This window comes from Pseudoliparis swirei, chromosome 9 (assembly GCF_029220125.1).
Source record: "Pseudoliparis swirei isolate HS2019 ecotype Mariana Trench chromosome 9, NWPU_hadal_v1, whole genome shotgun sequence".
NCBI lineage: Eukaryota > Metazoa > Chordata > Actinopteri > Perciformes > Liparidae > Pseudoliparis > Pseudoliparis swirei.
In genome coordinates, this window is record NC_079396.1 from 11,012,954 (window position 1) to 11,036,817 (window position 23,864).

A 23,864-nucleotide genomic window follows, 5' to 3' on the forward strand; every position below is an offset into this window, starting at 1 on the left:
GCATTTGGTTCCTGCTGGTCTCAAGATATTTCAAGATAAGAGGTAAGACAATCAATATAAATAAATATATTTATATTATCCCCTGAGCTTGGAAATTGTGAACGTGCCCAAATACAGAAAGCTAAATTATTTACAGAGTGATATTTATCTGCTAGAATATGTATTGACTGTAACCGGCTCACATGTCGATCTGTCTTGCCCACTGTCCCGAATTGGCCCATCAATTCCTTTGATAATAATGATTTAGGACGGAGTAACGTGACGTGCCCTCCCAACTGCAGCCAATTCCTCCACACTAGGGCAGTCTGCTTTTGGAGGGGCATGCATTCAGACAGACACGTTGGTGTGTTGTTTACAAAAAATAAAGAGCTCGGCCGTGCCTTTCTTTGTCAAACTGGTGTGTAGACGCTGCTCCATTACTCACGTTGTCTCGCCTCTCACTGCTCCTGAGGTTCCCACCTGGTGTGGTGCAGCCACTTTGACTCGCCCTCTCAAATGTGCTGCTGCAGGCCAACACAAACACGTTTTGTGCACACACACACACACACACACACACATATGGTGCTAGTGTGCACAAAAAGACACCATGCATGTTCAAGTGTTGCCAGAGGACCTGCTTCCACATGTATCAGAGGGAAGCAATACATGCAGCAAGCCTTGAGAAGTGGGACAGCACTGATTGTCTGTGTGCCTACTGGGATACTGTAAGTGTAAAAGGTGCACACACACACACACACACACACACCATGTCTGCTGCAAAATTCACCAGGTAATTGCATACTGGCATGCCACAATGTCAGCTGGAATATCTGTGATGAATGTAGCTAAGGCCTTCAACGTAAGTACACTCCCGCTCTGCCAGCTGGGCTATTTGTTCAAGCAGCGTGTTACTTGGATGCAGGCGGAGTGAGATGGAGGTGGTAGATATCGTGATTATACATGATTTAACCCAGTGGTGTCTTGGTACGGGAAGGATCCCTCTGTAATTGATAGTGATTCACCCTGTAAAGCTTTCTCACCTCCTCCTAACATGTCATCGTTGGCACCATTATTCACGAGTGCAAGCTGCGAGTGGGGGTGTGTGTAAACAATCTCATAAAGTATGTACATGCAAATCACAGAGTGACCTCCTCTTTGTCATATCACTGACAGATATTATTTTGCGTTTGTAAATGATTTATTAGATCTGAATGAAACAAAGGAACTTATTGCATCAGCTGTTAAGCGGTAGCATCCCTGACATAACCCCATTACTGAGGCAAACCATAACATGCATAGTCAACAGTACAGTGTAATACCCACTGTACCTTCTTCCACACACCAATCCTCAGCCCTGAGGTGCCAGCAGTTTGCACACTGTGGACCTATCACTGTGGTTTGGCATGCAGGACTCGTCTTGAGAGGAAGCGTGCCAATCCAATTTAGCAGACTTTGGGTGGAAGAAGAAAGGCCCGAGCACACATGAGAGGTAGGGAGGAACATTCTAGTTGAGACCCCATGTGTCTGATTTGACATCCAGTCAGCTGACAAACAATTAGGCCCTCAATAAGTAGCGCTCTGAACCGGGCTCGCCCCAGGATTAGGCCCCAAATGAGCCGCACATCACGGCTTATGTCTTCTAAATGGGAAGCGTGTGTGTGTGTGTGTGTGTGTGTGTGTGTGTGTGTGTGTGTGTGTGTGTGTGTGTGTGTGTGTGTGTGTGTGTGTGTGTGTGTGTGTGTGTGTGTGTGTGTGTGTGTGTGTGTGTGTGTGTGTGTGTGTGTGTGTGTGTGTGTGTGTGTGTGTGTGTGTGGAGCCAGGGTGTTATACGCGTTGTTCACGCGGTGAGAAAGTGTGTTTGGTGTGTAGGTGTATGTCGACTGTGTGACATTTAGCAGATTGGTGTTATTATCTGTCTTTGCCCTTAATATATCTTGAACACCTCTTGGAGAAGTGTGTGGGGGGGGGGGGGGGGGTTTGCAGACCGGCTCATTCACATGCTTTCATACAGGCGCACATTGTTGTACATCAATCTGCATGTACGCTGCACACGTGAACGTGTGTGTATGTGCTCACTCAGCTGCTGTGTTGTCTATATGTTTGACATTCCATCATTGCATCGTTACTCGCTCAGTCTCCTGCAAGAAGTTGGTGCATCGCAATTTGCAGCACATGTTACAAGCAGACAGACACTTGCCCTTGATTATGGACCTGGATGGAAAGGCTTCCTCATCAGACTGTCTTGATTCACCGCAGCATGTGGGGAGACACATGCTGCGGTGGGTGAATCTAATTGATTGGATGGCACCCAATTCCCAGGTCCAAGTCTCCTCAGGCAGCCAGAGAGGTTCCAAGTGAAGGATGAGCTAAGGCGTTGTTCGCTTCCTTAATAGATTGGCATGGGCTTCTTCCCATATGCCTCTGGTATCCCCCCTCAGGCATCTCTGACAGCAAGTTGGCCAAAGCCCGGCACAACGTGACACTACCTGGTCAGAAATGTGAGAATGGACAGAAGTCATGAGACTTGCAGCAAAACCCGAAATACCATTTTCATCACAGCTGTATTTCCACTACTAAAATGTACACTTCCCCTGTCTTCTACTGATGGATGATTACAAGACATCATGTTGAAAGTGGGACAACAATATTGGGGGTTCGGCGAGTTTAGTGTTTTACAACAAAGTCCTTGTTCCGACAGGTCAAGCGTCCCTCTCTCGGAGAACACGAGTGCCATTTCAAAGCTTATTGGATGAAAGTCCCATTTGCCCCTGGCTGCCAAAGATGATGTTGCCATGGAAACAGCTTCTACTGTTATCAATCATCGACTGTCTGGCAGGTAAACCACCTTTTTTATATGAGTAATGATTCCTTCCCTTTTGGACATTTACAGTTACGGAATGATAGCTGAAGAGGCGAAAATCATGTCAGTGTCAGAGATGATAGGATGGCTCAGGTTTAAAGGGACACTCCTCAGTATTGACTTCCATTTATAACACAGAAACAATACTCTCAATCTTCTTCTTCTTCACTCTACGCTGTGATTGTAACCCGAGAGTTTTCTTCCTTTGTTTTTGATGTTTTCCTTGATTTAATCAACACAGACCACACAGCAAAGAAAAGTATTACAACTCATTGTAATGTGTAGGAATTCACCAATGGACGACAGATCTTTCATCATATGGAAATGCAATTGTTTTAAATGCATAGGAATGGTCTTATCAATATTTTGCATCTGGTTTTCTCTGAAGAATCTGCATGAGGAGACAACTCGAGATATTATGAAACTTACAGTATTTCCTCACTTCCCATTTTCAGTAATGCCAAATCTTCCGTTGTGAGAGAGCCTCTCTATTAGACCTGCACATCCTATTTCCCCCAGAACAACAGAGAATTATGGTGTTGTATTGTTCCACTCAGGCTGTTACTGTTTCTCCGACAGATTGTCTGGACAGTGGACATGGTCCAAGATGGAGGATGGAGCCAGGTGACTTGTTCATTCCCATCGACTCCATCGAAGAAGACGCTACTCTGACCTGTGACGCAAAGGGAACGTCGCCTCCTCAGTACAGGTGAGACCACATTCAAGTTAAAGTGTGTAGAAGCAGTAAGAGTTCCAATTTGTGTTTACTTTAACTATTGAACCAAGTGAAAGTCAATAGTCCTTTATATCTGTCTGACAACTGATTTACAAAAACACAATTTGCACCACAAAAATGCTGCATTTTATTGAGTCGGTCGTAACCATCCCCATCTATTGCTTTTCTTTGTTCAAACTCAGAGGGACTCCAGCACAGAATCAGCAGCACTTTCTTCTCCTTCTCTCTATTCTTCCCTCTCGTCACACTCAGTGTCTTGAGAGAATGTGTTTAATGTAAAGTACTGTGATCAGTAACCTCTTGGTGCATGGGGACATAAAACCCCACTCACATCACCGATGACTAGTTATCGTGTTAGATGTTGTATTCAGTAACACGGCGTGCGGGTTGTCTTTTCCTGGTTTTAAAGGCTGCATTACAGCAAAGAGATGTCATTTTACCAGACTGATCTTACTCTTCTATTATTTGCCTTTATTCACATCGTCATTACTGATGACTATTGATGAAAAAACCCTCATCGTGTCCACTTTACAATAGCGTTGCAATATAGGTATTAATGTTGGTCAAAAGCATTGTGATATTTAAATTTGATCCATAACGCCCCCCATCCCTAAGATATGTGAAGAACAGGCATAGTTAATTTGTTATGCTTTGAGTGGAATGATGAAACATTCTTTCAAGATGCTGTGAATGAGAGAGTATAAAGATGTTTCACATGGAATAGGCAGGTGTTTGCGCTCCTTTGCTTTTTCTCTAAATGAGACGCAGATGCACACAGACACTCATTATGGCTTTGCTAACTCATATTGACTAACGCTCTGCCAATCTGCCTCTCGTCTCGCCAGATATTATCTTTAGCGACACACGTGCAGCATCGTAATGCATCTTTAAATTTCCTGTCATACAACACTGTGAGACCAATGCCGGTTGCTAGACACCAGTTGGCCCGAGCAGACATTGATTACAAGTGTCTTTGGCGGTCTGCAGCGGAGTTACTGCGGCATAGCTACACGACAGACGAGCTGAATGATAGCGGTGTGGAGTATGTACACTCATTATTTCAGTCTTTTCATAATCCCCCGCCTCAGACCAGATATTTCCATGTACTGATTAAAGGTGAGATGAGCATGTTTAACGTGGTGTCTTGTCAAACTGGCTGTGCCGGGCTCCGCAAGTCCTCGACACCTCTCTGGCTCCTCTCTTGAAGTGTAAATAGGCTCACACGGCTCCCTCTCCCCTCCTCTCTTTTCTCCCTTCTTCTTTCCTCTGCCAATCCTGCCACTCACAAAGCGATGAGGCTGTCATAGTTGGCACACCGCAGTGGCATTATAACTCATGGGAGAAAACCACATCTTATTGAAAAGCATCTTCTCCTCAGCGGGTCGTAAAAAAAAAGATGCTTTTTATTTATTTGGGGTGACATGCCTTACCTTTACTTGACCTGCGGTTTGAAGCCTGAGGCAGCAGGATGATACAGAATACCTGAGTCTCAATGCGGTCAGATGGTCCGACATGTGTTCACAAACGAGTCTCAGGCAGGGTCATTTGGTTTTGGAGTTGCTATTCGATCACCTGCCCAGTGCAGGTGAGTCTTTGGTAAAGAGCTGAATGCACTCGAGTGGACACAGACATCTAAACACACATATTAATGGAATACTAGTCGAACCAAATCTAGTATTCATGGAACAGACAGGTCTCTCAAACTGTATGGTTTCAACAAATAGGGTTAACGCCAATACATACAGAAACAAAATAATATCAAGTGTTGATGTCTGGAATATGGCAGCGAGCACTCATCAACATTCAATGGTTTGGATATTCTTTCAGAACATTCTGTTGGAGGTTAGATTTGAAAGCTTCTGGAACGTTGGCCACTATGGCCTCCATGTTTTTCATTTCCACTTAAGTGAAGTAGAATAGCAGAAGGTGACTGAAGGAAATAAATTGATAATTTGTATGCTTTGAGAGCAGCGATGGAACATTTTTGAAAGGTGCTGTGCCCTTGAACCCACCACTGCACCATGCTCCATTTCTGAAGAGCAATTACAAAGAGATGATTGTTGTGGAAGAAAGTGTTTTCTTGCTGAATAATGTGTCTTGTTTCAATCAATTAATTAATCTAATGTTTTTAAGAGTTCTTTTAGGGGCTTCGTTTATCTTCGTTTATTTGATAACACAATCTTAACCTGCTGTGCAAAGTATTTTTGTATAAGGATGGATGTGATGGCAGGTGAAAGGAAGCATAAAAGGTATCCTTTGTCACACAAGCCCAGTATTACCTCTCGCCAAGTGCTAATGTTTTGTCTTAATGAGAAGTCAAAGGTGGAATAATGTCACATTATGTAAATATAATGTGACAGGGAAGAGGTGATTATGGTTAAGACTGATGATAATATCTAGGATGGCTTCTAAAACCTTTATCTCCTACTTCCCCTAAATAGCCAAAGACAGCTTTGTGTGTGATACTCTAAGATTACATTTTAATGATCCCTGTGGGGGAGATGGGATAGCTGCAGCAGCAAATAGTGGTAGAGAAAAATAAAGAAAGATAGAAGAGAAACAGAAATATACAATATAAATAAGAAATGTGCGTTGTAAGAGTTATATAAACAGTTATAAAACCAATAGCACCAGAGTACGTTATAGCATTCTGGACTACAGAACAATTAGATCACAGGGACAAAATAATACGCAACAATCGTGGAACATGTGCAGAATATTATAGGCAAAGCTTGAAATCATCAAGAACTAGGAACAGTTTGTAAAAACGTGAGTCGACAACAATTTAGATAGATAGATAGATAGATATATACTTTATTAATCCCCAAGGGGAAATTTGTCGAGTCAGTAGCAGCAACACACAAGAATAAAAAAACAAAACACAAAATATAAGAAGGGTTAGGGTGATCTGGCAAGAGGTGAACTGTTGTAGAGCCTCATAGCCGACGGCAGGAATGATCTCCTGTATCTCTCCTTGTGGCAGCGGAGCGTGAGGAGACGTCTGGAGAAAGTACTCCTCTGTCCCTGTAGGAGGTGGTGGAGAGGGTGGTCCGGGTTGTCCAATATGGACACCAGTTTCTTCAACGACCTCCTCTCCACCACCTGTTCCAGGTGCTCCAGCTGGCAGCCGATGATGGAGCCAGCCTTCCTAACCAGTTTGTTAAGACGGCTGGTGTCACCGGCTCCGATGCTGCTCCCCCAGCAGACAATGGCAAAGTGCAGCACACTGGCGACAACCGACTGGTAGAATAACTCCAGCATCTTGCTGCACACGTTGAAGGATCGAAGCTTTCTCAGGAAAAGAGTCGACTCATCCCCTTCTTGTACACAGCGTTGATGTTGGCCTTCCAGTTCAGTCGGCTGTCGATGGAGACGCCCAGGTACTTGTACTCCTCCACCATGTCCACGTCCACTCCCAGGACACTCAGAGGTGTAGGAGCTGTCGCCTTCCTCCTGAAGTCCACCACCATCTCTCTGGTCTTGGCCACATTCAGCCGCAGGTGGTTCTCATCGCCCACTTTACAAAGTCACTCACCACTGCCCTGTACTCCTCCTCCCGTCCATCCCTAATACACCCGACCACTGCAGAATCATCAGAGTACTTCTGCAGATGGCATGACTCCGTGTTGTACTGGAAGTCACTGGTGTACAGGGTGAAGAGGAAGGAGACAGAACAGTTCCTGTGGGGCTCAACATCACTGACCACCGTTCCAGACAGCACACGGCCCATTCTGACAAACTGTGGTCTGCCTGTGAGGTAGTCAGTGATCCAGGAGATGGTGGACGCGTCCACACCGGCCACCGCAGCTTCTCACTCAGCAGCAGTGGCTGGATGGTGTTAAATGCACTGGAGAAGTCAAAGAAAGTGACTCTCACAGAGACACCGGTTCCATCCAGGTGCGACTGAGCTCGTTGCAGCAGGTAGATGATGGCGTCGTCCACTCCCACATGAGGCTGGTAAGCAAATTGCAGAGGGTCCAACGATGATTTCACCTGCGGCCGGAGGTGGGCCAAGACCAGCCTCTCCAGCACCTTCATCACATGGGAGGTGAGGCGACCGGTCGGTAGTCGTTGAGGCCAGATGGTGCTGACTTCTTTGGGACAGGGACCAGGCACGACGTCTTCCACAGCACGGGACTTCCCCAGCCTCAGGCTGAGGTTGAAGAGGCGCTGCAGGACACCAGACAGCTGGGTGGCGCAGGTCTTTAGGACCCTGGGGCTGATGCCATCAGGACCTTCAGCTCTGCGCTGGTGTAGTTTCTCCAGCTGTCTTCTCACCTGGTCAGTCGTCACAGAGAGAGGGGAGGGTGGAGGAGCCCATTGTTATTGAGGGCTCGGTGGATGTGCAGCTCAGCAGGGGGACAGAGGGGACGGAGGTGTTTGGGAGGTGTGATGTGTGGAGGAGACGGGGAGGGCTGTGAACTGAACCTATTGAAAAACAGTTCAGCTCGTTGGCCCTCTCCAGGAGCCCCTGGCTGTCTCCTCCCACCTTGAAGCCAGTTATCTGCTTCATGCCAGACCACACCTCCTTGTGTTGTTCAGCTGGAGTTTGGCCTCCAGCTTCCTCCTGTAGGAGTCCTTGCCTCCCTGAGCTTCACCTTCAGGTTGCGCTGGGCTTTCTCAGCTCATCCCTGTCTCCAGACCTGAAAGCAGCTTTCTTCATGTTAAGAAGCGCTTCAGGTCCCTGGTGATCCAGGGCTTGTTGTTGGGGAAGCAGCGCACAGTCCGTGATGGGATGGTGGTGTGTTCACAGAACTTGATGTATTCCGTGATGCAGTCGGTCATACTGTTGATGTCCTCCCGTGCGGTCCACACAGCACATCCCAGTCCGTTGACTCAAGCAGTCCTGTAGAGCGTCGTTAGCCTCCAGAGACCACCTCCTCACAGTCCTGGTGGTCACCGCAGCCTCTTCACCAGAGGAACATACCTGGGTGTCAGCCGGACCAGGTCATGATCAGACCTGCCGAGGGGAAGGGCAGTGGCGCTGTATGCGTCCTTAGTATTAGCATACAGCAAGTCCAGAGTTTTATTGTTCCTTGTTGGGCAGTCTATGTATTGATGGAAGGTTGGCAGAGCTTTTTCCAATGTGGTGTGGTTAAAGTCACCAGTGATAGCCATGAATGCTCCAGGCTGATGATTCAGCAGAGCAGACACAGTGGAGTGGATGGTGTCCACAGCTTCCTCAGCGTCAGCTGATGGCGGCACGTACACGACAACCACAATGGCGGACGTGAACTCTCTCGGCAAATAGTACGGGCGCATCCCCACGGCCAACAGTTCAATGTTCGGCTACAGAAGCGCTCCTTCACGCACACATGGTCCGGATGGCACCACCGTTCATTCACATAAACAGCGATCCCGCCCCCCCTCTTCTTACCGCTCTGTGTAGCGTCTCTGTCAGCCCGAACAGTCCTGAAGCCGGGCAAAGACGCGCTGTGATCCGGATAGTCCGCGTGTAGCCACGTCTCAGTGAAGCACAAGAGACTGCTCTCACGGAAGATCCTCTCGGTCATTACCAGCGCGCCGAGCTCATCCGTCTTATTCGCCAAAGACCTCACGTTCCCCGTTATGATCGACGGTACCGAGGGTTTGTATCTCCTCGTTTTAGCCCTCCGCTTGACACCCGATCTGCAACCGCGAGCCCTCCTCCGTAGCTCCAGCGGGATCACAGGTCTGTCTCCAGGCAGAAGCTTCGGCCTGCACAGCGCGATCAGCTGAGCACGCGAGTAGACGACGGTCCCCGTCATTGTTTAGCTGTGGCTCACCGATACTCACGACAAAGTGAACAAAAGCCACAGTAGAAGTATCGAAAAAAGTAGTTATGGTCCAGTGTCCGACCGTAACTAAGACAAACGTGAAAGAAAAGAAAAAGAAAAAGAGAGGAAAAGTGCAAAAAAGACAATAAAATAAAAGCAAAACGCCACTACTGAAACAAGCAGCCGTTGGCACAGCGCTTCACAGTACTTCACAGTACATCCATAGGACTGAAACAAAAAGACAACAGAGACCATTAACATGCTTATCTTTGTATTTACTTTTCACAGATCTACACACATTTATTTCTGAACTGCCATTTCCAACTTACTCTTTATGACGATGGAAAATACTCGAGAAAATACTTTTGTTTGAAACTTTGTTTGGAAAGTTGAAGCGGTGCAGGAAAAGAACAAAATGAAAAAATTACAACCGTAAAGTTCGTGCTGTTCTCACTTCAACCTGCGAGCCTGAAAATTCTTCGACACCGGCACAAATGTACAGCGTATTATTCTTGCTTCAAGCGAGTTACTTCTGTGAGTTGTGTTCTCCCCTCACCTTCTGTCAGACCACCTCGGTTCGGGAGAAAGAAGGGGACAGCGTGTTTTTCCAGGGACTGATGGTGTCTTTGCCCCCGCAGATGGTCATTGAATGGGACTCTCATAAATCTGGGCCTGGATCGCCGGCGGCGTCTGTCTGGGGGCAACCTCATTATAAGCAGTCTGGACCGCTACCAGGATGTAGGAATGTACCAGTGTATGGCGTTCAACACTGTAGGAGCCATCCTCAGCAGGAGAGCAAGTCTGCAGTTTGCCTGTAAGTTGAAGTCAGCGTTTGTCACTTTTTATGAAGAAATTGTATGGAAGTGTAACTGCACTTAGCAAATAATGCCGACACATGCCGAACTAGGTGGTTGATATTTGCAATATTTATGAGTGCTGCCACTAGATGCTAAAGTAACACGGGGCCAGTTTGAATGTGATGTTCTTTACTCCTGATCGTACATCCAAACTAAGAATGACTACTTCACTTTCCCTTGCTTAGCTGTGTGGTGTTTTATTGGATGCACTCTGGGGTAAAGTAGTCGACCTAATTCCTAAATGTAGTGCATGAAGAATAGCTCAATAAGAGCTGAAAGCATAGTTTACACTGACAACGTTTTAATATGCCTCTTTCTCCCAACATAAGAACGAAGAGTAATGCAAATGATTAAAATAAACTGCAATCATTGCTTTTTAAAACAACTGCATTTCCAAAAAGATAAGACTGTATATACAAACTGTGATTTCTCTCACGTCACATTTAATTGGTGGTGAAACCAGCAAAAATCTCAAATGAATTAAAAAAGAAATACCTACTATTTATGTTTCATCCATTGGCGCCCTTCTATTCATGCACATCTCAACTAAATACAATTCCACAACTTCTCTTGGTGGGATCTGGAATGCAGATATTTCTGCTGGTATTTGACAAGCTTTTAAGAAATGCACTGCGGAGATATAATGACTTTAAAAAAAATCAACCATAATGAGGGCTTGCAAAATAAATGGTCTTACAATGTATTATCTACACGCCTCTCTGATAAAAGTTTTACCTATTTTCACCTTCAAATGAATAAAGTCCAACTGAAAACTTTAAAAATGATTGAAGCAAAGTCTGTGGATTGTACCGAGTGACCAGAAGTTATACCTGCATGGCTAAATACCTGCGTGGCTAAATACCACCGGGCGTAGCTAGGACAAGGTGTGTGCGCCAATTGTGATCCTCATCCTTTCATAAGCCTCTACTGAAAAACATATTAGATAATCTATTATGTGCTTTTTATGTGACCGTATAGAATGATACTAATAAATTACAGCTATACAATACATTATACCATCGCTTTAGCCACCTTGGTCTTGAAGCATTCCTCACTTTTTCAACGTTCTCTTCATGGTCTAGGATTTGCAGCCGATGCCGACATGCTAAGCTTTCTGAGACTTGTACACAACTGGAGTTATAACACATTTTCACTATTCTAGTTCTAATATCGCATCCAGGTCCTGAGCTAAAAATGTGTGCTTTACAAAACCCCTCATGTGAAGAAGCACTTTTCTGTCTCTCGGTGTCTCTCCCTCTCTCAGGCATTCGCCGAAATGCAATTCCTTACGGGCCTGTGCCAGAGTCTTGATGAAAGCTTTTGCTCAGCTCTGTTTCCAGCCAGATATGTGAGATCCTGCGGTGATCTTTCTTCTTTTCCCCCTCAGACTTGGATCATTTCAAAGTCCACACCAGAAGCGCGGTGTCAGTCCGCGAGGGACAAGGAGTGGTGCTTCTTTGCGGAACGCCCACTTCCTCAGGAGGTAAACGCTCGTCTTAATCGCTGTCCGTGCACTTCTCAAAAAGTCTGGCGTCGTCTCGATTAGAGTGCCATCGTGTCCACCTTTTTATAATCTCATCTGATATCACGTCGTATTCTAACCACGGTGGTTTCATTCGTGTCCCTGTTTGTCTTCCAGACCTTACGTATGTGTGGGTCTTCAATGAGTACCCGTACTTTGTTCAACAAGACAACCGGCGTTTCGTCTCCCAGCAGACGGGAAACCTTTACATTGCCAAGGTGGAGCCCTCTGATGTGGGGAACTACACCTGCGTCGTGATGAACAGCATCACAAAGGGCAAAGTTCAGAGCTCACCGACGTCTCTGATCCTCAGGACAGACGGTAAGACACAGCCCACGGCCGTGATGCGCCTCTCGGCCATGCATTGAAGACCTGTCCTTTCAAGATGGCTTTAATCATGGTACTTGCCTGAGTGCTCTTTGTCCTGTCGTGCCTCTTTGTGGTTGAGGCACCAAGCGCTAATGCGTGTAAGTAAATAGTTGCTCCTCAAATGTAGGCCAGCAAACAAAGCACCCAAATCTCTTCTTTGCTGACTTGGCTGTCTTATAATTCGCAGTCCCTTTAAAAGCTTTCCCTGTGCTTTGACTTGCATTCTCAAGCCGGTTCTCTTTGCTCTGTTGTTCTATTCTCTGTTACGCCTTCATAGAAAGAGTGAATAAAGATTGCCTTGGAATGAATTAAACATGAGCCATACGTCACTGGACCATTACATTGAGTGTTTTGGTGGCTCAACCAGTTAGTTGCCACTCAGTGTACTGTACATGCAGCTGAATAGATTTAAATCTCATCGCATCAATTGCTTATCCTGGTCTTAAACACTGATGCAAACAATAAAACACTAGCAGTTGCCCACTCAAGCTTTGAAATAACAGCCAGACTAGCTGAGAAATAAAAACAAGATTTCAAATTCCACTCTGTCTATTCCACCAGGAAGATATTCAAATTATTCCTTGCTGGTATTTCACTGCACTCTTGCGACTGCACATTTAAGTGATGTACTACTTTGAGGTTACCCATGAGAGAATGTTTGCTCATGTGTCTTTTATTTCTCCTCTGTTAGTTGAACAGTGCTGTTGTTTGGTCCGTAATGTAAGCCATATTGCCTGTAAGTCATGAATAATGGGAGACTGAGAAATTCTTGTGCTTGCTCTTCACAGGAGTGATGGGCGAATACGAGCCCAAAATAGAAGTTAATTTCCCAGACAATGTTCCCGCCGCTAAAGGATCAACAGTTACGCTGGAGTGTTTCGCCCTCGGGAAGTAAGCTGAATTCCTTGAAGCATGTTTTCAATCTCCTGCTGTCTTTCATTCCAGACCTCTGGATTTCTATATCCTAAAGTTACCGTGGCAATTATATTCCTTACAATGTGGCGTCAAGACATGATTGGTCTGAAAGCATTGTGAGACAGCTTTTCTTCAGTTCAGATCGGGTTCACTCCAAACCATTCATCAGCGTGGAGAAAAAAAAACGTGAAAAGGCTTTTAAGCTCAATCAAATACTTTATGGCAGTCGGATTATTACACCTGCAACCTGAGTGACAATCTTGAAAAATACTTGAATCAGAATCTCTGCTGAGGTTTTCTTCCTCTGTCTCTTCCAGCCCAGTCCCAGAAATCACCTGGAAGAGGGCTAACGGCGTTCCCTTCCCCAGTAAAGTCAAAATGAAGTACTCTAATGCGGTGCTGGAGATCCCCAGCTTCCAGCAGGACGATACCGGAGGATACGAGTGTGTGGTTGAGAACAAGATGGGCAAGAACATCATCACTGGTCGACTGGCATTCTATGGTACGCAGCTTTTTGTTTGGCTGGATAAGACGATTTAAACATGTTACTGATATGAGGAGTTGTGTTCGATCTTTTTTTGGTTCCATCATCCTCCTGTTGCTGTTAGCGCGTGACACCAAGAAGTGGTTAATGTGGTTGAAGTGTTTGCGAGTTGTAAATATAATAATAGTTATAATCTCAACAGCCGGGGACAAAGGCATTACCTTCTGCTCGGATAATCGTCGTTGTTGGTTTTTAATTTAACAACAGCAGTTACATTTGTGTGTTCCTGGCTCACTTCAGCCACTGTGAATTTGTGAGAGAGGGAAAATGACACCTGTGAAATTGGAACCGACGCTATGTAAAGTGCCTGCGAAGTGAGCTGCGCTTATTATCAGCACAACCCTCCACCCATGAAAATTCCTGAAAAGCTGTAAATATGTGGTAAGACGCTACGGGAGTTGTGTGTGCTGGATGGGAAACAGGCCGGGGTGATCTTTATTACACACACAATAAAGGTGACAGGTTGGGTGGGGTGAGCGCAGGCGTCGGGTGCACTTCAGCCGCCATGAGAGCTTTCTGATTTGTGGCGCAGTGTTTCATGCTAATCTTGAGTTCCCACAGGCTGCTGACACATTTAAGTGATGAAAGTGAGTGATACCCTGCATTCAGTCCTCTCTCCTCTTTAAAGACAAACCCGTTCTCCAAAAGCTTTATGATTTCCACTTATTCGAGGTGTCAATCCCCGCACGCTTTCCTTTGAACTATTCCGGATGAGGAATACGTGGTGAGATAATACTGCTCCTTCAAAATCTGTCCCCCCGGTGATTATATTTCTGTTCCCTCAGCCAAGCCTCAGTGGATGCAGGCCATGAAGGACACGACCCTGGCTATAGAGGAGAGACTATACTGGGAGTGCCGAGCCAATGGCAAGCCAAAACCCTCCTACACATGGCTGAAGAACGGCCAGCAGCTCTTCTCAGAGGTAAACTACTGCCTGTCTTCTGCCACCTACCAATGTTTCATTTTAATGACTTAATCCGCAGCTTGAACTCATCCTTTCATTCGAGAGAGCCCGGCGTCAAACACGCGGCTGTTTTTCAAAGTGCAATTCAGAGCGGGAGGAGAGGAGAGGGTAAACATCTGAGGGGTGCCAGTGATGAGACATGGATGTAACTGTCTCTTATTCCGCTCTACCTTGGCAGATTACACAGTTTTAGAGAGTGGATCAGTGTAGTCCCTGGGAGATCGCTCCATTTCATCTGAATGGAGAGTCGGTGGTTGTTTTTCATTATTCATGGTGCATGTTTTAGCTCCTCCAGATTTAGGGACAATGGGTTTAATCTACTGTGAAATATTCTGTTTACCACTGTATACCTAACCGCGCAGACCACCAGGGAAATACATCACGTTAAACTTGACTTGACCTAAAAAATAATCTTGGTAGCGTTTCAGAATGCTCAGAGCAAGTCAGGTTGTTTCATTAAGATAACTTTATAAAATGCTATCCTTAATTTGATTTTAAGAATATAATTACAGTTGCATGATTTAGAATATGATCAGCATTTGTTTGCTGTTAAAAGAGCAGTGTTGTCTAGTTTTCATGATTTCAGTTTCATATTCACAGTATACGGCTCATGATGAGCATACCGAGCTTAAAACCTCACGCACAAAACCAAAATCATATAAGATTGAGCTGGGATTCGTTGAGCAAAAACCTTACACATAGCACCTCAAACAACATCTGTTCTTTCAATAATGTCTGATGATGCATGCACATGGAAAAATAAATTACTTTTTTAACAGGACCCTTCATTTAGCCATACACAAGTCTAAATGCTCAGTTGTCACTACACGATATAATTACAAGCTATAAAGACTGCTTCGCTAGACGGAGAGAACAAACATGTTCGGGAAACAAAATTGTTGTTTCATTCACTGCAACATAATCCCGTTTTGATCTACGCCAAATGACAATGCTTTGCACCCAATCCGATGCTTATTGTGTGAAGAGCTACCTTTAAGGCTGAAGCAATCATTGCTTTCTTTCATCCTTTTCTTCACAGGACAGAATCCATGTGGAGGATGGAGTCCTGTCGGTGGCGGCGCTGACACTAGCCGACGCTGGCATGTACCAGTGTGTGGCGGAGAATAAACACGGCGTCATATATTTCGTTGCTGAGCTAATGGTTTTAGGTAGGATGGCATTTATCTCTCCTTTAAATCCTCCAATCATTGTTGTCAAAGAATCTTGAAGGTCATTTTACTGTCATTCTTAAAGGTTATCTGGATTAACGGATAATGGGGTCAGCAAAAAGGGTTTTGTGGGGCCAAACACATTAAAAAAATCTTTTCCCCTTCACGATATCCTGATTTACTTTGATGTTAAGGTGAGGTTGGGGTGAATGATACAGAATTCCTAGTTTAACAATAATACACAGTAAAAAACAATCAAAAGATACAATATGTTTTGGACAGATCCTCATGAATCCATTTTATAATAATAATCTCCAGCATTGATTCGATTTTATATATATATATATATATTTTAAAAAATTCACATCACAAATGTTTAAAATGTCTGTCTCCATTACTTTACGATTTGATGATTTTTGCAGATCGAACTGAAGCATGCCTCAAATGCCCGTGAGATTTGCTGCGGTCCTAAAAACAGTTTGCTATTTCCACACAGCGTCTCCTCCAGACTTCACAGGGAACGTCCTCAGAGCTTTGCTCAAAGCCAAGGGAGGAACCACGGTGACTTTAGAGTGTAAACCCAAGGCCTACCCCATCGCCAGCATTTTATGGAAGAAAGGAAACCTGCCTATCCACACCAGTGACAGGTGATGCTCTGACACCACTTCTATGAGGCCATGAGACCGATAAGTCTAATTGGTTCATATTCACTGCACTGACACAAACTGCTCCATGTCTATGACGACGTAGTACATTGACATGTAGACAAATCAAGAATCTGAGTTTATCTCATGATAACAAATATAATTTTTGGGGGGGATATTGGAAGATATTGCAAACTGCTGTCTCTGTTTGCGCCCTCCTTTAGGATCACACTTTCCCCAGATGGAACATTGAGGCTTGCCAACGTGAGCAGGTCTGATGCAGGCAGCTATACGTGCCTCGCTAGGAATAGATTTGGCATGTCGAGCACAACTGGAAGGCTCCTTGTTACCGGTAAGCTCGGCTGTGAAATAGCAGAATGAATGCTTGTGCATCCCACTTAGTAAGCAGAATTTGCCGCTCAGTATGGATTAATGCAGGGGAGAGCTACTGTACCGTGAGGACTTGAGTCAATAACTGGTGGCTCGAAACATAAACAAATTTCAGGTTTTGCTCTGAGGAGTTTGTCAGAACGAGGGAATTCTCTGTCCACGAGGGACTTTACATAATTAAGCAACAGCCTTTAATGTTTTTAGATACATTTTTTTAAATGTCATTTTTGTGTTTTATTCAGTCATCTAAGGGGGGCGTAGTGGTTACACAAAATCAAGTGCAACTTGCTCTTGTCTGTCAGTCAAATGATTTTGAGTTGTTTTGTGCGGCTGCAATATGCTGCGGCTGCTATAATGCACTTGGAAGGTGTTTGAGAAAATACTCTATCATTGTTTTCCACAAAGCATTTGAAACAACCCATTTACTGCAACAAATGTTGTGCCCTGAGTGGATGCAATGAAAGCACGAGTGAGGAGGTGTTACAGATGCTGTTATTGTCGCGCGTGATTCCAGTGGAGTGATAGTTGAGTGTTCTCTTATTGGTTTTATTAATGTGCTGAACGCGTCTGCAGCAGTAACTGCCAAGACCTGTTATTTTTGTAAATAGCTGGGTTATTTTCCAAGGCCTTAATGACACAGAGCGATACAGCGCCATGACCCAGACATTGATTATCACCAGCCGAAGAACCGAGGGGACACTTTATATATGTGGTTCTTGAATCCCTCGGCATTTTAGAAAAGGTAAGATGTACGAGTGCAAACCCTCTTCCTTTGTGCTGCACCTTCGTTTTTTTTATTCCAGCAGATTCATAATCTTGACTTTTGAAGCACGGCAGATTTAGCCCAATGATTACTATTGTAGGCTTTGAAGCAGTGCCCTTCATTTCGCTCGTGGAAGCACAGAGCAGCCCATTACATGATTTTTGTATCTGATCTGCAGTGTATTGTAATTGCTATCAGGCTTTGAGAAGATTATTCTCGCTGTGTCAGCTTGGAGTATTAGGCCGTTTTAGTAGTGGCAGGCTGCGTGTTATCCCATTATTCTACTCAGACTTTCATGAGACCTTCTTTTATGTAGATAATACTGCCTGTGACTCAGTGTATTACAGAGCATGTTCTCCTAAATCTTGGCTCACTGTTGAGCTGCTATTTCAGGAAAAGTCAACAATACGCTGTTCATCTCGTTTCATTTCGCAATTAAATGTCTCATGTTCTGTGTGAGATTGGCAGTCAGAAATGAATCCCTCTCACAATGTTTTTTTTTTCATTTTGTTGGGGGCAGATCCAACCAGAATCACCCAGGGGCCAGTGGACATGGAGATCATTGTGGGCGAGAGCATCGTGCTACCCTGTCAGGTCGCCAGTGACCCCGTCCTTGACGTTTCTTTCTCCTGGGCCTTCAACGGACAACTCATCGCCAAGGGAGACGGTCACTTTGAGCTAGTGGGCGGGGTGAGTGACCCGCAGTCATACTTCTTCAGAATGTGTGAATGGGCAGTTGGCACCTCTTCCCGTCTTGCTTCACTTCATCCGTGCCATTAGTTAAAAGAGGCAGCTTGTGGTTTGACATGAAGATTTACTGGGGGTCGTTTTCCTGCAATGGGTGTGAGACCATCATTTCTGGCAATTCTAAAGTGTTCATGGAGGCATATCAAGCTGTCGGAATATGAACATCCTTCGACTATTGGATCATCCAGCCTCCATTCAGCTTCCAATTGTACTTTTGTGAATAAAAACATAGCTATGCTATGTCAAAATATACTTCCTACATCAACACCATCGTGTAGTTTTCTCTGGCATTGTGACAAGTTATCATCTTTTTGAGCACACTTCTCCTCCTCAAGCTCATCCTTCTGAAATAATCCATTCTTTCAAATCTTGATTCTTGAATTATTCTTAATTCCTACTTTAACATAGCCTGCTGCACAGCTCCTCATAACAGATACACATCATCAGAGGTGTCTTGGCAGAGCCTCGAATAACAAAACACTTTCAGAACACCCTCACACCCTGAGCGATTACCATTCTTCATGTGTGTGTTTGACTGACAGTGTTCCTATCTGAAAAGAGACTTCCCCAGAAATGTCCCCAGTCCAAAGAGATTATCAACTTAACTTTGCTGCTTCAAGGAAATGTAATTTCCATAATTAAAGCATGTTGGCTCTTCTGCCACGTTTCCCTGCCAATACCAAGAGAATGATTTTACCACTCATTTACCGTTTGCTGCTTATGGGTGTCCTCACAGATGAGATTTCAGAAGGCCTTTATTTCTTCTGCAGTCGAGCAAAAAACAGCAGAACTCGATAGTAAAAGCTTATTTGTGTAGTTTCTCACAGGATTTGAAGGTCAGGATGCTGACCTCTGTAAAAAGCAAGGGGAATAGCAATAGCCTTGTCAGACACCAACATCCCATTTGCTGCAGACAATTTTGGCCGTGATCCTTTTCATCCCGGCGCATTTTTTAAGTATGTGACTAAAATGTTGCGTCATATTCCGGATTTTATCGTTATGTTTTCCTTTTACGGCTTTGACTTCAAGAACTGTCAAGACGGGCAGAAATATCCTCGCTGTAAAATGTTTTTTGAAAAACAGGATGGATTTTCCTCTACAAAGTGCTCGCTAAATAACTGCAGGATCTGCTAATGTTTTTTGGTTCCACTATTTACTGTACCTTATATATGCCTCACTAGATTCTTTAATTAGCTGTCAGGAGGTCTGTTATATTTTCTGCTACATAAAGCTTTTTTTCCTCCTTGGTAGAGAACAGCGGGAGATCTGATGATCAGGAACATTCAGCTTTACCATGCCGGCAAATATATCTGTGTGGTGGACACAGATGTGGAGAGCCTGTCAGCCGTGGCTGTATTGATTGTCAAAGGTAAGAAAAACGCCTCTTCGCTCCGCAGGCACTAATTAAAACTGGGCACACAGCCAGGATTATTTTTGGGTTCCTCTTTTTTTTTAATGAATAAATTGGAGGTAAAGTGTACTCTGCATAGATCTAAGTATGTTGATATGTCTTCTATCAGTTCAAAAGAAAGGGGAGATTGTTAAATCTTCACTAAACTATAATAGGTAGACGGTAAATGGACTGCACTTTTTTACCCTACCGAGCGCTTTACAACTGGCCTCTCAGTCACAGGCGGACTCACACATGGAGGCAGAGCCGCCTCGCCAGGCGCCAGCCGGCCCTTTGGGAGCGACTTGTGGTTCAGTGTCTTGCTCGAGGACACATAGATATGTAATAGTTATAAAGTGGGTAATAGCTGTAGCCAACAACAAGCAATAAAAACATGTCTGTACTCTGTGAGGGTTAACAAACAAAGCTCTGTTTATAATGAATATCTTTGGTGAAATTATATGAATATGCATTTCTGAGAATATGAAGAATGCTGGACTGTCAGGGCATGTAACGTTCACTCTGGGTTTTAAACTCAAATGGGTTCGGACCAAAATACTACTTATTATACATCCTCACAAAAATGATTACCTTCGCATTGAAAATGCCGGAAGGTTATGTTTTGATCGCCGTGTATTTATTTATTTATTTATTTATTTATTTGTATGCGTGTTATTCGCAAAACTCAAAAAGTATTGAACCGAATCGCATGAAATTTGGTGGGATGATTGTTTATTATCCGGGGACCAGTTGATTAGATTTTGGGATCGATCGGGTCAAAGGTCAAAGGTCATGAACAGGTCAAAATCTTTCGCAGAACTCAAAAGTATTGAACCGAATCGCATGAAATTTGGTGGGATGATTGTTTATTATCCGGGGACCAGTTGACTAGATTTTGGGATCGATCGGGTCAAAGGTCAAGGTCAAAGGTCATGAACAGGTCAAAATGTTCTTGAATCGCATGAAATTTGGTGGGATGATTGGTTATTATCCGGGGACCATTTGATTAGTTTTTGGGATCAATCGGGTCAAAGGTCAAGGTCAAGGTTATGGAAAGGTCAAACTCTTTTTTTACCATAGCACGATACATTTTTGTCCAATTGGCATGCAACTAATGCCAAAATGTTCATAATTCAATGCCCAATCTTGTGATATGCGAAGGTATGCGCTCTACCGAGTGCCCATTCTAGTTGTAGATGTCTTCTGACAGTCCACAGTTTTATGCCCTGCTTATTTTTAGTAGCAGCCGCTTGATTACTTCAATTAGAGGAGGTTGGCTCTCCTTTTGTATTGCATTCAGGGATATTTGTGGAAGATAACTTGACAGAGTCGTGTAAAAGCGTTCTCTCTTTTTTTTTGAATGACCAATTTTCATCATTGTGGCAATGCACTTGGCAGAGGAATGTTTAGATGCCTGTCTGTGCTCACTCATGCAGTCTGTATAACTCCAGAGAGACACGATTGTCAAGAGCTACATCGGGCAGAAGTAAATAGAACAACTTTTGTCTTGTGTTTCGAGTCGAGGCAGATTGTTTGTGGTGTGCAGAGTGAGAGGAGGGAGGGATATGGCTTTGATCAATACGTCAAGTAGCCCAGCAAATTGAGATAACGCAAATGTCTTAAATGTCAGATGAGGTGAGGGATGCTTTTGGTGTCTGTATTTGCAGTGGTTGGATCCATATCTTTTATCGTATAAGGATGCCCACCAGAGATTCAGCTTGGCATGTTAAAGAGCTTCAAGGCAAATGCCATTAATAAGCACTTCTTTAGCTGAGGACTAAGTGGAAATCCGGCTGTTTCTCAAGTAGAAGCAATATCAAGGTCATGGAAATGGATTGGCCCTGTATCGACTGGAGATAAACTTCTCTGGGATTCAGATTAGGCATTATTTACACTTCCTGCTCATGGCAGCTTTATACGTACGACCCATAAAGGAAATTCAAATGGGGAACACGTTCAATGTGCAACACCAATTAAATTCTTGCAGTATATGAACCACCCAAGATACAAGGCTTTGGTGGCCCACTTTACAAAGATGAAAACATGTTTCTCACCTCCAGTGTTATCTAACCATAAATGTACTTTTTTATTTGCCCAGGTTGTGTCACATTCAATTTTGAGAATGCAACACCTTAATATAATGGATCATAGCCCGTGGTCGAAGAAGTAAGCCGACTCAGATACTTAACTCCAATACAACAATCTATAAATAATTATTTACAAGTAAGAGTTCTGCATAAAATGTCTGGCCTACTGTAGCTTTAACTATTTTAGGTAGTTGTTCCCAACCCTGAGGTTGGGCCTCACAAAAGAGTCACATATCTGAGGGGAATATGAAATTTTTGATCGGTTGGAGAAGAAGGAAAAAAAACAGTTATCAACAAGATAAATAGTTTACATTTGTTATTACATTTTTGCTTTTTATGTAATATTGGGGCGACTGCTAAACAACTCATGAATAGCTGAAAAAAGCACGGATTGCACAATGTATTTACATTACACACATGTATTTACATTAAGTCTGTGGAATAATAACTATAAGGAACTAGAATGGGCACTCGGTAGAGCGCATACCTACGCATATCACAAGATTGGGCATTGAATTATGAACATTTTGGCATTAGTTGCATGCCAATTGGATACAAATTGATCGTGCTATGGTAAAAAGAAGATTTTGACCTATCCATAACTTTGACCTGATTGATCCCAAAATCTAATCAAATGGTCCCCGGATAATAACCAATCATCCCACCAAATTTCATGCGATTTAAGAAGATGTTGACCGTTTCATGACCTTGACCTTGACCTTTGACCCGATCAATCCCAAAATCGAATCAAATGGTCCCCGGATAATAACCAATCATCCTACCAAATTTCATGCGATTCGGTTTAAAACTTTTTTTGTTATGCGAATAACACGCATACAAATAAATACATAAATACACGGCGATCAAAACATAACCTTCCGCATTTTCAATGCGAAGGTAATAAGAACTATGAGATAAATGCAGTTGAGGGGGGAAAAGCACACTGTATCCATCTTATATGTAGTAAAGTACAGCATTAGTACATGAGTACATATATAAAATTGAAGGTTACATCTCTAAGAAACACTTTGATGCCCCTCTCCCCAATTGGAACTACCAGAAACAAATCCTTTGTTGTGTGGAAAAGCAATGTGGACACTGCATCTGGACAGAGATGTTGCTGTTACTTTTTTTTAAATGTATTTCTTCATGTTAAAAAAAATCCATTGACGCTCTTTTCAGAGGCAGATGGCTCAAAACTGTGACAAACTAGAATGGGCACTCGGTAGAGCGCATACCTTCGCATATCACAAAATTGGGCATTGAATTATGAACATTTTGGCATTAGTTGCATGCCAATTGGACAAAATGTATCGTGCTATGGTAAAAAAAAGAGTTTGACCTTTCCATGACCTTGACCTTGACCTTTGACCCGATTGATCCCAAAATCTAATCAAATGGTCCCCGGATAAGAACCAATCATCCCACCAAATTTCATGCGATTCAAGAACATTTTGACCTTTCCATGACCTTGACCTTGACCCGATCGATCCCAAAATCTAGTCAACTGGTCCCCGGATAATAAACAATCATCCCACCAAATTTCATGCGATTCGGTTCAATACTTTTTGAGTTCTGCGAAAGATTTTGACCTGTTCATGACCTTTGAGCTTTGACCCGATCGATCCCAAAATCTAATCAACTGGTCCCCGGATAATAAACAATCATCCCACCAAATTTCATGCGATTCGGTTCAATACTTTTTGAGTTCTGCGAAAGATTTTGACCTATTCATGACCTTTGACCTTTGACCCGATCGATCCCAAAATCTAATCAACTGGTCCCCGGATAATAAACAATCATCCCACCAAATGTCATGCGATTCGGTTCAATACTTTTTGAGTTCTGCGAAAGATTTTGACCTGTTCATGACCTTTGAGCTTTGACCCGATCGATCCCAAAATCTAATCAACTGGTCCCCGGATAATAAACAATCATCCCACCAAATTTCATGCGATTCGGTTCAATACTTTTTGAGTTTTGCGAATAACACGCATACAAATAAATAAATAAATAAATAAATACACGGCGATCAAAACATAACCTTCCGGCATTTTCAATGCGAAGGTAATTAAACCAAAACGTTCTGCGTGGCTATAAGGAGAAAACACTCTTCCCTCAAGTGGCTGATGTTTACATGGGCTCAAAAAAGTCAACAATGTGAATATCGCA

The 23,864-nt window shown here is 43.7% G+C and overlaps 1 protein-coding gene across 1 annotated transcript in view; it reads left to right on the forward strand.

Annotated features, from left to right (window-relative positions):
* Window positions 1-2,751: 2,751 nt before the first annotated feature.
* LOC130199459 (contactin-3-like) overlaps window positions 2,752-23,864 on the forward strand; it is a 32,617-nt gene continuing 11,504 nt past the window's right edge. Inside the window, exons 1-13 of the mRNA XM_056422961.1 lie at window positions 2,752-2,815; window positions 3,419-3,548; window positions 9,970-10,145; window positions 11,576-11,671; window positions 11,828-12,031; window positions 12,868-12,970; window positions 13,312-13,496; window positions 14,324-14,460; window positions 15,542-15,671; window positions 16,168-16,318; window positions 16,540-16,667; window positions 17,989-18,158; window positions 19,467-19,584. Coding sequence (XP_056278936.1) covers window positions 2,761-2,815; window positions 3,419-3,548; window positions 9,970-10,145; window positions 11,576-11,671; window positions 11,828-12,031; window positions 12,868-12,970; window positions 13,312-13,496; window positions 14,324-14,460; window positions 15,542-15,671; window positions 16,168-16,318; window positions 16,540-16,667; window positions 17,989-18,158; window positions 19,467-19,584 — 1,783 coding nt within the window. The 5' untranslated portion in view covers window positions 2,752-2,760. The remainder of the gene's footprint in view (window positions 2,816-3,418; window positions 3,549-9,969; window positions 10,146-11,575; window positions 11,672-11,827; window positions 12,032-12,867; window positions 12,971-13,311; window positions 13,497-14,323; window positions 14,461-15,541; window positions 15,672-16,167; window positions 16,319-16,539; window positions 16,668-17,988; window positions 18,159-19,466; window positions 19,585-23,864) is intronic.